Below are 12,807 nucleotides of genomic sequence, written 5' to 3' on the forward strand. Positions count from 1 at the left end.
GGGGGACTCGTGGCCCTCGGTAGGTACCTGGCTCCCTGCGTGTCAATGGGGGACTCGTGGCCCTCGGTAGGTACCTGGCTCCCTGCGTGTTAATGGGGGACTCGTGGCCCTCGGTAGGTACCTGGCTCCCTGCGTATTAATTTCCTGCTCATCAGGAAAAACTTCTTCACATAAATAAATCAGAAAAAGGCAGAAAAGGTTAAATTATTCTGGATGTTTAATAAAACGATTAGATTACAGGTAGCATGCTAAAAAAGAGCAATAATTTATCTTTATTAAATAGATTTCATATTTTTTAAGTATTTGTTGTGTTTTTAGTTAAATCATCAGATCAGTTCTCTCCATCCTCATCATCATAAGCATCTTCATCATATCCAGACTGAGCCTCTCATCAATGAAGCGCTCCCTGTCCGTGGAGCTTTCTCAGGGTCAGTTATGGCACAGCGGTGGAAGCATCATGCTGAGGGCTGACTTTCCTCCAGATCAGAACCATCTGGTCCTGAAGCAGATCAGGCAGAGAAACCAGTGAGTTTCAGCCGCTTCAGGAGCCGTCACAGCGAGGTCAACCTGGAGGTCAACTCTCCACCTGAACCTCCATCATAAGGGGAGTCCAGAACCCGCCCTGAGGGATGCCACATCTGGAAACTGGAAACAGAACCTCACTGAGTTTTTCAGGAAGCCAGCAATAAATTAGTTTCCATGGATGTCAAAGCAGAGGTGCATTCTGAACAGCGTTGATGGTGTTGCTATGGTAACGCGTCCTTTGACGGTGTAATGATGGGAACCGTTCCCTTCTGTGGTAAATGTTGGTGGTTCCCTCCTGGTTCTGTCGGGTTTTTGAGGAGAACCAGAAGGAGGCTAAGGTCCGAACAGCAGCCCTCATCGACCCGCAGCGGCGCAGCGGCATTGTTTGGTTTGTCGGGTTGGCATCTTCTGTGGGTTTGTGGACCTCAGTCTAAAGTCAGACTTTCTCAGAATCTTCCGGTTCTTTAGCTCTGGCTCTGAAAACGTTCCCTCAGGTTTTTCACCATGTTCCTCTGTCCAAGGTCTGATCTGGTCTTCTGGGACTCATCCAGGTCCGGTGATGCTGCGGTGGTCTTGGTGGACTCATGAGGACTCCTCTTGGTGTCGCCCCTTTGCTTGTACTCGTCAGACTCCTGGTAGGCGCGGCAGCGGTCGAGGACGGCCATGATGGAGATCTTCTCCCTGCTGGTGGGCGAGCGTATCTGGACGTATCTGCCGTCATCCTCCCCTTTGGATTCAGAGGCTGTTTTTGCAGCTTCTGGAAGCTTCTCCATGATGATGATCTTGTGCTCCGGGTCGTCGGTGAGCGGCCTCTCGGCTGCGATGTAGTAACCCTCCTCCATGTCCGGGCTGGCCTGTCTCTGAAGCCTCTGCAGCTCCCCCGTCTGGTGCAAATTCAGCCGAGGATCCAGAGAATTGGCTCTCTGGAGCCGATTGGGGCGCTCCTCCTGGCTGCCTGGAGGCCTACGTGAGGACCATCCACTGGGATCGGAGTGGAGATGACTGGAGGAGCCGCTGGAATGCCTCCTGAGACCCCCGTCCAGCATGTTCTCCGTGACGGTGGAGCTGCGGCTCATCGGATTCTTCAGTGACCGGCCACCGTCGGAGTATCTGGAGCGAAGCTCCCGAACATCTGGCCAGCTGAAGCCCTCGGTGGGGGCAGGGGGGCTGAGGGGGCTGCGGGAGGAGGGCCGACCTGGAGACACGGCCCCTGGGGACGGGTCCACTGGGCTCAGAGGCAGGCCGGCGGACTGGCTTTTAGAAACCGGCGGCAGAGTCAGGTTGGGTTTACCTGCAGAAAACAGAGAGTCCATCAGGAGGAACCGATGGTTAACTTTTATATTCTAGCATCTTTGAAAGAAAAACACCTGGAAAAGCGAAACAGTTTGGTTTCCTTCAAACAGGCTAAAGAAGAAAACATCCAGGTTAACGTAGTGAGAGATTGTTATTAGAGTTTAAGGCCTGAGAGGAAATATTTCAGCTTCAAATCACTGAATCTGCTCTAAAATCTATTTCTGTTCAGATCAGCCGGGTCTGATATGTGAGATTCTGGGTATTTGCCTCAGTGCTGCCCTCTAAGGGTAGAACAGTGGCCACTGCAGTCCATTTTCCCTTTGGACCAAATTATTGTGTGTGTCCATCATTAGGACCATCATCAGATGCCTCCTGTCCTCCATGGCGCCACCTTCAGGTAACTCTGGGTCAGCACCGTGCAGCTAGACGTTCATTCTGATAAGACACCAAATGTCTTCCTAGACCTGCACCTTCTAGAGAGGGAACACATTTATCTGTGGCATTGCTACTAGCATCATACTCCTGCTTCCCGCAGGCTAAGCTAAGCTAGGCTAAGCTAGCTGCAGTGTTCTCCTTTAGGTCTCTGGCCCCACCTGCTGGGCTGTCCTTGTACCTACATGGACTGAGTTGGACTCTAAAGGCCACGGTTGGAGTTGTGGCACCTGGATGATGGGGGGGCTAAGCTGTGCCTCCCGTCTATTCTAATAAAGGAATATCTTAAACCGTGGTGACAGGAGGGGCTTACCTGAACTCTCCTTCTCCTCAAACACACAGGCCAGACTCTTCTTGTTGCAAAGACCGGCCTGACCTCCCTGCCGACCCACAGGACTGGCAGATCTGATCCGCTGGCTGTACCGACGCGCCAGAAGACGGACTTTACTCTCTGCCCTGTCCAGCTCGTCCATTTGGTCCGAATCCTCTGCCAGTTCTTTCCCAGTAGCCTCTGCTCTCAGCTGCACCACCCGAGGAGCTGTGGCTCTGAGGGTCACAGTTTCTTCTCCAAAACACCTCAGGGTCCGACTGTTGGTCCTTGGGGGACTAGTGGAGTCCTCGACGCCGCTCAGAGCAGACACTCCCCACTCCGGGTCACAGCTCCTGCTGATGCTAGCGGGTCTGGAGGGTTTTTCTATGTCCCTGGACCGGTTAGACTCCCGGTCTTCGATTTGAGACCTGGATATCTGTCCCTCCTTTGCCTGCAAGATCTTAATCATTTCAGAAGAAGATCTTAACTCTTCTCCTGGCAGATTGTCATCAGTGCGTCTGGGATGTTCTTCAAACTTCTCTCTGAACGGATCAGACTTCTCAGGCTGACCAGAAACCATGTGGTCTGTGGTCTCTGTATTTGTGGCGGGTCCAGGACCTGTGGGGACGTGGTCCGGACCCTGAGGATGGACTGAGGCAGAGCTGGACTGGATGGCTTCATCTCGCGGTATGCTGTTAAAGCGGCTGACGGAGCTGCGGACCAACCCTGAGGGGATGTATGTCAGACTCTCCCTGCGCCGCAGGCTAAACGCCGCGTCCTGGTTCCCAGCGTTCTCATAGTAATTTTTGATTTTGCCAATCAGCAGCAGGTCCTGCTTGGACAGGGTGGAATCCCGTCTTCGCCGAATGCTTCGGTCTTGATCCAAGATACCGTCATCTCGGGGGGACGCCAGACTCAAGTCTGTTCCACCCAGAGGTTCCAGAGGATCATACAAGTCGCTGTTGAGCCGGAACGATCTGTTGGCCGACTCGGACCTGAGGCTGAGCATGCTGCCAGATCTGCTGGGTAACCGAGGAGACGGACATCCTACAGACCAGCCATCATCCTGGGCCAGGCTGCCTCTCCTGATGCTGCTGGAGCAGTGCTGAGCGATGGCGCTGGCCTTGTCCAGAACCGAGGATGGTAGAATACTGGGAGAAGTGGACTCTTCTCCCACTTCACCCTCATCTTCCTCAGAAGATTCACCACTGCTCAGAGTCTTGGCGTCAGAAGAGGAGGGCAGGTCAATGTGTTCTGGATCTTCATCAGCGTTTGGATGTTCAGACATCTGAGGGACCTCAGGGACAACGGAAAGATCAGAGGACTGTTCTGCTTCTTTCAAGAGCTTCTCTTCAGGCAACGTATCTGTTGGCGGCTGTAAAGGAGAAGATATGAGTCAAAACATTTGAACTAACAGCTGAAGACCAGAAGAGGATCGTTTCCTGAAGCTGGTACCGAACCGTACATCAGTGGTACCAAAATGTTTAGCAGACCCACTAAGCTTCTGCCATATGAACAAACCCTCACAGATCAGTGATCGAGTCTCTCAGAGGATGGTTGGGTCACTGACCTGTTAAGGTTCCAAGTCTCCTTTTTCCTCATCTGCTAAAAAACTAAAGAAATCAGTTGATCAGGCTTTACTGGTACCTGCTCAGGTGCTGGTTCTGCTCTGTTCTGTTCGTCTGCAGAGTACTGTCCGTTTTCTGTGCTGGAGATGAAGCCTCCTCTCTCTGCCACCTTCAGAGAACAGAAACATCACCGGGTCAGATGTTGGATCAGCTAAATGCTCTCTAAATGTTCAAAATACATCAGCTTATTAAATGATTTTAATTCAAAGTCAAATAAACATGTAGTTTAGTTACTTAAAGGCGATTTAGTTTAATTTACAGCAGCTGACCTTTTGTTTGATCAACACTCAAAATGATTAGTTGGAGGCATGAAAACTTTCTCTGAAATCAAAGGGTTGATTAGAAAGCTTTGGGAAGCACTGCTCTGCTGCATGAAGTGGCTCTTTATGACGGACAGAAAGCAACATCTCAGCTTTGCACACAGCATCAAACATAAAGAGAAAAAGCAAGGAGAAAGGAGCAGCAAACCTTTAGACGTTTATCTAAGAAGGTCCAAAGCTGGGGAAGCTGAGTTTTATGGTGTGGCTCTGGGCGTCCAGTTAGTCTACCACCAAGACTGGAAGCTATAATCAACTTGGTTTCATGTATTCAGTCCTAATAAGAATGTCCCCGTTCCTGGTCTGTTCACCGTGGATCTGGACACTGATCGGCTCCATGGGTCGGTCTCTAGAGATGACCTCCTTCATCTAAGGGACCAGTTTGTAGGAAAACTCCAAACTCCAGTGTAACCAGCACAGACAACCGCTAACGTTTCCATAACAACCCCAGCTCTTCTAACATCTGACCAGCAGCTCCTTCAAGAGGAAGATGCATTTCTAGTTGATCTATTTCTGAACTGCCAAATGGGAAAGTCCGGATCCACTGGGGAACTAAAATCTGGAGGCTGTGAGAAGCAGGTCTAGATCTAAAATTTCTGCGGAGCAAGTCCAGGTCCTGGGAAATCTAGAACATTACGGAGCCGGACCAAGGGCAGTCAGAGAGGAAAGTCCAACCAGGTTCTAGTGTTTGATAGAAGAGCTCAAGCTTTAAAACTGGGAGGGACTAGTCCAAGGTGGGGTCTGTCTGTATCCTAAGGCCAGGTCTCTAAAATGAGAGACGAGTCACAGACCCAGGTCTGACTCCTTTAATGGACGTTCCGAGTCTCGGACTGTCTGCCGAAGGCCCGCTAAGCAGTACCTGCTAGTCCAGGTGAGACCGCTTCCTGTCCCAGAACACATTTCTTCTCTACCTACAGCCATACAGGGGACACCTTCAGGTCAACAGAGGAAGCTAGCCGGACTTCCAGTCTTGGTTTGTAAACAAACACCGTGGTGGTTCTACTCATGGACATGAAGGTCAGATCTGAGATCCGGCATGGAAACGTTTTCAGGTCCTTCTGTAGAGAAACCTGTGATTCATCCTCAGCCGGGATCTGATCTGCCTTCAGGTCCGTGAACAGAAGTGCTGGTTTGCCCACGTTGCTACAGGGAGACTCTCCCTGCTTCGGAGCGCTAGCTTCCTGAGGTTAACATCACATCTGAACATGCAGCGGTTATGGCGCCGGCCCATTTAGAGCACTATAGAGCAGGGAATGCGGAGCTGGGGGCAATGAGGACAGGCCGTCAGCGAAAGCCTCACCGTCCCCGCAGAGGAAAGGAAGGCCTGGACAGTGTAGTGCCAGCAGGAGATGGCATCCAGCACGGAGCTGGCAAAGTCCTCTACCTGCTTGTCCTCTAGGAGGAACTCATCCAGCTGCCTCATCTCCTCCACCACCTCTTCTTTGCTGCACCCCAGCCTCTCTGCTGAGCTCCCCATGCTGGGGAAACCCTCCTCCTGGAGAAGACTGCCACAATCCAACTCACCCAGGTCGCTGCTGCTGATGCCGCCTTCCAGCGAGAGCCTGTCATCTGGCAAGGCGTCCTCGCTGTTGGCGTGCTGCAGGATGTTACACACTGCTCATCCTGCTTCTCTCTACCTCAAACTTGCTACACATCTTTCCATAGTGACTCAAACACGGAAAGGTGTCTCCACAGAGACAAGGAAAAGCTGAGGGATCAGTTTCTTACCTGCAGAGGTGCTGAGACGTCGTAAGGGGAGGCAGCAGCAGCAGAGGAGACGTTTGGTTGGAAAGTAAAAAGAAAACAGTCAGACATTAGACTCAGACAGTAGAGTAAGACGCTAGTCAGTTGCTAGAACTATATGCTAGAGCTAGACGATAGAGCTAGACGATAGAGCGAGATGATAGAGCCAGACGTCAGAGCCAGACGATAGAGCCAGACGTCAGAGCCAGACGATAGAGCCAGACGATAGAGCCAGACGATAGAGCCAGACGATAGAGCCAGACGATAGAGCCAGACGATAGAGCCAGACGATAGAGCCAGACGATAGAGCCAGACGTCAGAGCCAGACGTCAGAGCCAGACGATAGAGCCAGACGATAGAGCCAGACGTCAGAGCCAGACGATAGAGCCAGACGACAGAGCCAGACGATAGAGCCAGACGACAGAGCCAGACGTCAGAGCCAGACGTCAGAGCCAGACGATAGAGCCAGACGACAGAGCCAGACGATAGAGCCAGACGATAGAGCCAGACGTCAGAGCCAGACGATAGAGCCAGACGTCAGAGCCAGACGATAGAGCCAGACGTCAGAGCCAGACGATAGAGCCAGACGATAGAGCCAGACGATAGAGCCAGACGATAGAGCCAGACGATAGAGCCAGACGATAGAGCCAGACGATAGAGCCAGACGTCAGAGCCAGACGTCAGAGCCAGACGATAGAGCCAGACGACAGAGCCAGACGATAGAGCCAGACGATAGAGCCAGACGTCAGAGCCAGACGATAGAGCCAGACGTCAGAGCCAGACGATAGAGCCAGACGTCAGAGCCAGACGTCAGAGCCAGACGTCAGAGCCAGACGTCAGAGCCAGATGTCAGAGCCAGACGACAGAGCCAGACGACAGAGCCAGACGTCAGAGCCAGACGTCAGAGCCAGAAGTCAGAGCCAGACGATAGAGCGAGACGATAGAGCGAGATGATAGAGCCAGACGATAGAGCCAGACGATAGAGCGAGATGATAGAGCCAGACGTCAGAGCCAGACGATAGAGCCAGACGTCAGAGCCAGACGTCAGAGCCAGACGATAGAGCCAGACGTCAGAGCCAGACGTCAGAGCCAGACGATAGAGCCAGACGTCAGAGCCAGACGATAGAGCCAGACGATAGAGTCAGAAGTCAGAGCCAGACGATAGAGCCAGACGACGGAGCCAGACGACGGAGCCAGACGACGGAGCCAGACGATAGAGCCAGACGATAGAGCCAGACGATAGAGTCAGAAGTCAGAGTCAGAAGTCAGAGCCAGAAGTCAGAGCCAGACGATAGAGCCAGACGATAGAGCCAGACGACAGAGTCAGAAGTCAGAGCCAGACGATAGAGCCAGACGATAGAGCCGCACGACAGAGCCAGACGATAGAGTCAGACGATAGAGTCAGACGACAGAGTCAGAAGTCAGAGCCAGACGATAGAGTCAGACGATAGAGCCAGACGATAGAGCCAGACGACAGAGTCAGAAGTCAGAGCCAGACGATAGAGCCAGACGATAGAGCCGCACGACAGAGCCAGACGATAGAGTCAGACGATAGAGTCAGACGACAGAGTCAGAAGTCAGAGCCAGACGATAGAGTCAGACGACAGAGTCAGAAGTCAGAGCCAGACGATAGAGCCAGACGACAGAGCCAGACGATAGAGCCAGACGATAGAGTCAGACGACAGAGTCAGAAGTCAGAGCCAGACGATAGAGCCAGACGACAGAGCCGGACGACAGAGCCAGACGATAGAGCCAGACGATAGAGCCAGACGATAAAGCCAGACGATAGAGCCAGACGACAGAGTCAGAAGTCAGAGCCAGACGATAGAGCCAGACGATAGAGCCGGACGACAGAGCCGGACGATAGAGCCGGACGACAGAGCCGGACGATAGAGCCGGACGATAGAGCCAGACGACAGAGTCAGAAGTCAGAGCCAGACGATAGAGTCAGAAGTCAGAGCCAGACGATAGAGTCAGACGACAGAGCGAGACGACAGAGCCAGACGACAGAGCCAGACGATAGAGTCAGACGATAGAGTCAGACGACAGAGTCAGAAGTCAGAGCCAGACGATAGAGTCAGACGACAGAGTCAGAAGTCAGAGCCAGACGATAGAGCCAGACGATAGAGCCGGACGATAGAGCCAGATGACAGAGCCAGACGATAGAGTCAGAAGTCAGAGTCAGAAGTCAGAGCCAGACGATAGAGCCGGACGATAGAGCCGGACGATAGAGCCGGACGATAGAGCCGGACGATAGAGCCGGATGATAGAGCCAGATGATAGAGCCAGACGATAGAGCCAGACGATAGAGTCAGAAGTCAGAGCCAGACGATAGAGCCGGACGATAGAGTCAGACGACAGAGCCGGACGATAGAGCCGGACGACAGAGCCGGACGACAGAGCCGGACGATAGAGCCGGACGATAGAGCCAGACGATAGAGTCAGACGACAGAGCCGGACGATAGAGCCGGACGACAGAGCCGGACGACAGAGCCGGACGATAGAGCCGGACGATAGAGCCAGACGACAGAGCCAGACGACAGAGCCAGACGATAGAGCCGGACGATAGAGCCGGACGATAGAGCCGGACGATAGAGCCAGACGATAGAGCCGGACGATAGAGCCGGACGACAGAGCCGGACGATAGAGCCGGATGATAGAGCCAGACGATAGAGCCAGACGTCAGAGCCAGACGACAGAGCCAGATGTCAGGCGCTCATGTAACAGGAAGTGAGCTGATCCAACAGGAAGAAGCTGCTGTGAGGAAGAACACAGCTGATGGCCAGAAATGGATGACTTACCTTCAGTCCTCCTCAGCATCTGTTTGGTCGGTTCTGCAGAAGAAAAAGAGCAGTGAGGTGAGCCTGAGGGACAGTCACCGAGTAGAGCAGAAGAAGAAGAGAAGGAGGTCAGAGGAGTACCGGACTGTCTGCGGCCCTGACGAGCCTCTCTGGGGAACTCCTCCATCACCGCCTTCTTCAGCCGCTCGGGGCTGTAACGGTACCTGGCCGGACCTGCAGGGAAACCACAGTGTCACAAAGACTGAGCACGTCTGCAGGGCGAAAAGCAGAAGAGAGTCCTCCTCACAGACGGAATCCATCTCCAGAATCGCTTCTTTAGCCTGAAACACACGACACAAGCAGGTCCCGTTACCGTCGACTGAGGTGTACTGGTCTTACTGGTGTGGGAGCGCGGTGCTGGTCTCTGACCTTCTGTGGGATGGCTGCCGGGTGGTTCTCTAAAATGATGCGTTTGATGTGATGAGCCCAGAGCTTCTTCTCCTCCACAGTCTTTGCCTGAAAGAAAAGCAGACTAACAGATCAGACGCTGGTCCCTCTGGCATCCCTCAGGGCTCGCTCCTCTGCTATCTGTCGTTTCTCACTCAGGAATGAAAACGTTTCTCCTGACGGCCCAATAATGACTCCTCTGATCATTTTGAGTGGTTTGTTACTTTAAACTTTCCATTCTTGTTTTAATCAGCTTCTAACCCTAACCCTCCTCCTGATCTTTGGACATATCTGAGCCAGCGTGTGGGAGGCGTTAGCTCCAACCAGTCGCTGGGTGCTGGGACAGACCGCCTCACCTGCACAGTGTGAGGCTGCTTGATGTGTTTGTAGTGGCTCACGCTGAAGCTCAGAGAGTCTTTGGCGCTCTCGATCAGCAGCAGCGTGGAGGACTGAGGAAGCAGAGACAGAACCATCAGAACCAGGCCCGGCGCCGCTGGTTAGAACCCGCGGGTCTGCTCGTTACTCACAGAGATGTGCGTCTTGTAGACGTAGTGCTCTCCGCGCCGTTTGGTGATGAGCAGCATGCGGTCGAACAGGAAGAGCGTCCTCTCGTGTCTGGCCCGGGGAACCTTGAAGTTTCCCTCCAGAACCAGCTCGCCGTAGGTGGTGAGGTCCTGACCTTTCCAGTTCAGCAGCAGGGACTGGACCTCCTGAACACAGTTTGAACCCCGTCAGAAACATCTGGAGAAGAGCTTCATTGTCACAGACTAGTTCTCACATGGAAACAGAGCAGAACTACATCCAGATGCTTTTATTCTGAAAGGTCCAGGTCATTTTCTACATAAAACCTTCAAAAGAAAAACGAGGAGAACATCTCAAAAAAGCTTTCTGTGGTTTTAATGGACAGAATGAGATTTTTCAATATTGATTATAATGATTCTCTCTAATAATAATAATAAAGAAATATATATTTTACAGAAGATCAAGAGAGAATTACAGGATTTTGACTGAAGTCTGCAACAGAACACGGATCCGTAGGCAGAATGATTCTCATGGCCTCAGATAAATGACTCTGTTCTCCTCCTGCTGGATCTCAGTGCTGCATTTGATCCAGTTGATCAGAATATTCTTTTAGAAAGACTTGAATATTTTAATGTTGGAATTAAAGGAACGGCTCTAGACTGGTTTAAATCTGATCTATCTGACATTAATGAACAAACAGAAACCTGAAACTGAATCAGCTGATCCAAAATGCTGCAGCCAGAGTTCTGATGAAAATGAAAAAGAGAGATCATATCTCGCCTATCCTGGCTTCTCTTCATTGGCTTCCTGTTAAATCAAGAATAGAATTTAAAATCCTCCTTCTCACATATAAAGCCTTAAATGGCCAAGCTCCATCTTATATCAGAGATCTGATTGTTCCTTATGTTCCTAACAGAGCACTTCGCTCTCAATCTGCAGGTTTACTAGTGGCTCCTAGAATTTCTAAAAGTAGAATGGGAGGCAGATCTTTTAGTTCTCAGGCTCCTCCCTGTGGAACCAACTACCAGTTTTAGTCCGTGAGGCAGACACCCTGTCTACTTTTAAGGCTAGGCTTAAAACTTTCCTTTTTGATAAAGCTTCTAGTTAGAGTGGCTCAGGTTATCCTGAGCTATCTCTATAGTTCTGCTGCTATAGGCTTAGACTGCTGGAGGACATAGGGACCCCTTTTTCATCATTCTGCTTCATTCTATCTCTATTCTCCCACTCTGCAGAATCTGTTAGTTCAATCTCTAACGTTCTGCTCTCTCTGCTTTTTCTCATAGTAGCTTCATCTGGTCTGTTCCTGTTTGGCTGTGACTCCATCCTGGAGAGAAATATCAGCTGTGCTGCTGCCATCAACACCTTTGTTTCTAGATGTTGGAGCTTGGCCTGTTTTCCAGTGTAGTCCTGTTTCTCTGACTGTGACTAACTGGATGTGCTCGGAGCTCGTCTGCCTGGCTGTGTGTTTAGACCAATCTGACTGGATGATCTGCTGAGATGATGTGAATTGTTGCTATAGAAACAAGTTGAATTGAATCAGTCTGCTGTGCAGCACTGAAGGGAAGTCATGGTCAATGGAAACCAATGGAAAGTTCAGTGGATGGAAAAACTGCGCGCTTCATGCTTCCCTCTGCTGCAAAGCTTTATGCAGATCTTGGTTTTAAGCAGCAATCAGTACCGATAATAATTGCTGATATTAATAGATATAAACGTTCCAGATCTAAACCGCCAGAGAGCAGCAGCTCTAAAGCAGAACTGAGAGGAACCGGGTCCAACATGCAGCACCGCTGTAGGGTTAGAAGGAAACAGGATGGTCGACCTGCAGCCGGACGGCGTGCTCATGCTTCCTCTTCATGTCGTTGATGTACCAGGCCACCCCCGTCATGGTGTAGATGGCCTCCTCCACCACGTCATAGCCCTCCTCCTCAGGGTCAAAGTGCTTGGCGATCTCCTGAACATCGACACAGAAGGAGGAGAACATCTGAGGAAGGTTTCCTGTTCCTCAGACATGGATCCTCTGATCCAAACCAACGCAGGTTCTGACGGGTCAGAACCAGAACATTAAGAACATTAATGATGGATGAATGATGTCATTCTTCAGCCAATCAGAGACCGGATATCCCAGAGGAGCTGAGCTCCATGCAGGTGTGACGCACCTGGAGCAGCAGGTGATACTTCAGGATCCTCTGGACCGGTTTGAGCAGGTAGGAGCCCAGAGGCATGGAGCGCTTCAGAGACGCCTGGCGCTCCCGGAAAAACTGGGCCAGAGATTTGTTCATCATGCACTCCGTGAGCGCCGCCACCGAACTGCAGCAGGAGAAACGAGGAGGAGAAACAGGTGAGGAGGAACAGGTGAGGAGGAACAAGGAGGAGAGATGAACAGGTGAGGAGGAACAGGGAGGAGGAACAGGTGAGGAGGAACAGGTGAGGAGAAACAGGTGAGGAGGAGCAGGTGAGGAGGAACAGGGAGGAGGAACAGGTGAGGAGGAACAGGTGAGGAGGAGAAACAGGTGAGGAGAAATAAACAGGTGAGGAGAAACAGGTGAGGAGGAACAAGGAGGAGAAACAGGGAGGAGGAACAGGTGAGGAGGAACAGGTGAGGAGAAACAGGTGAGGAGGAGCAGGTGAGGGGGAACAGGGAGGAGGAACAGGTGAGGAGGAACAGGTGAGGAGGAGAAACAGGTGAGGAGAAATAAACAGGTGAGGAGAAACAGGTGAGGAGGAACAAGGAGGAGAGATGAACAGGTGAGGAGGAACAGGGAGGAGGAACAGGTGAGGAGGAACAGGTGAGGAGGAGCAGGTGGGGGAAC

At 51.7% G+C, this 12,807-nt stretch overlaps 1 protein-coding gene across 1 annotated transcript; it reads right to left on the bottom strand.

The window, feature by feature from the left end:
* Positions 1 to 199: 199 nt before the first annotated feature.
* On the bottom strand, positions 200 to 12,311 carry LOC119779510 (pleckstrin homology domain-containing family G member 3-like). Its single transcript, XM_038279170.1, has 13 exons — positions 12,154 to 12,311; positions 11,817 to 11,948; positions 10,003 to 10,185; positions 9,832 to 9,924; positions 9,458 to 9,544; positions 9,336 to 9,369; positions 9,170 to 9,262; positions 9,050 to 9,082; positions 6,234 to 6,244; positions 5,890 to 6,102; positions 4,208 to 4,297; positions 2,564 to 3,935; positions 200 to 1,816 (listed from the first exon to the last, which is right to left on the bottom strand). Exons 1-13 carry the CDS (start codon positions 12,277 to 12,279, stop codon positions 990 to 992), a joined length of 3,294 nt encoding a protein of 1,097 aa, XP_038135098.1. The 5' UTR covers positions 12,280 to 12,311; the 3' UTR covers positions 200 to 989.
* Positions 12,312 to 12,807: the final 496 nt, after the last annotated feature.

The sequence above is a fragment of the Cyprinodon tularosa genome, unplaced genomic scaffold (genome assembly GCF_016077235.1).
Source record: "Cyprinodon tularosa strain WSP-4 unplaced genomic scaffold, ASM1607723v1 ctg1489, whole genome shotgun sequence".
Taxonomy (NCBI): domain Eukaryota; kingdom Metazoa; phylum Chordata; class Actinopteri; order Cyprinodontiformes; family Cyprinodontidae; genus Cyprinodon; species Cyprinodon tularosa.

Coding starts and splice junctions, on each gene's coding strand:
- LOC119779510 (XM_038279170.1), bottom strand. CDS start 12,279: ATGATGAACAAATCTCTGGCCCAGTTTTTCCGGGAGCGCCAGGCGTCT. Junction 10,186..11,816: donor AGCACGCCGTCCGGCTGCAG/GTCGACCATCCT, acceptor AACTGTGTTCAG/GAGGTCCAGTCCCTGCTGCT. Junction 4,298..5,889: donor TCCTCCTAGAGGACAAGCAG/GTAGAGGACTTT, acceptor TGTTCTCTGAAG/GTGGCAGAGAGAGGAGGCTT.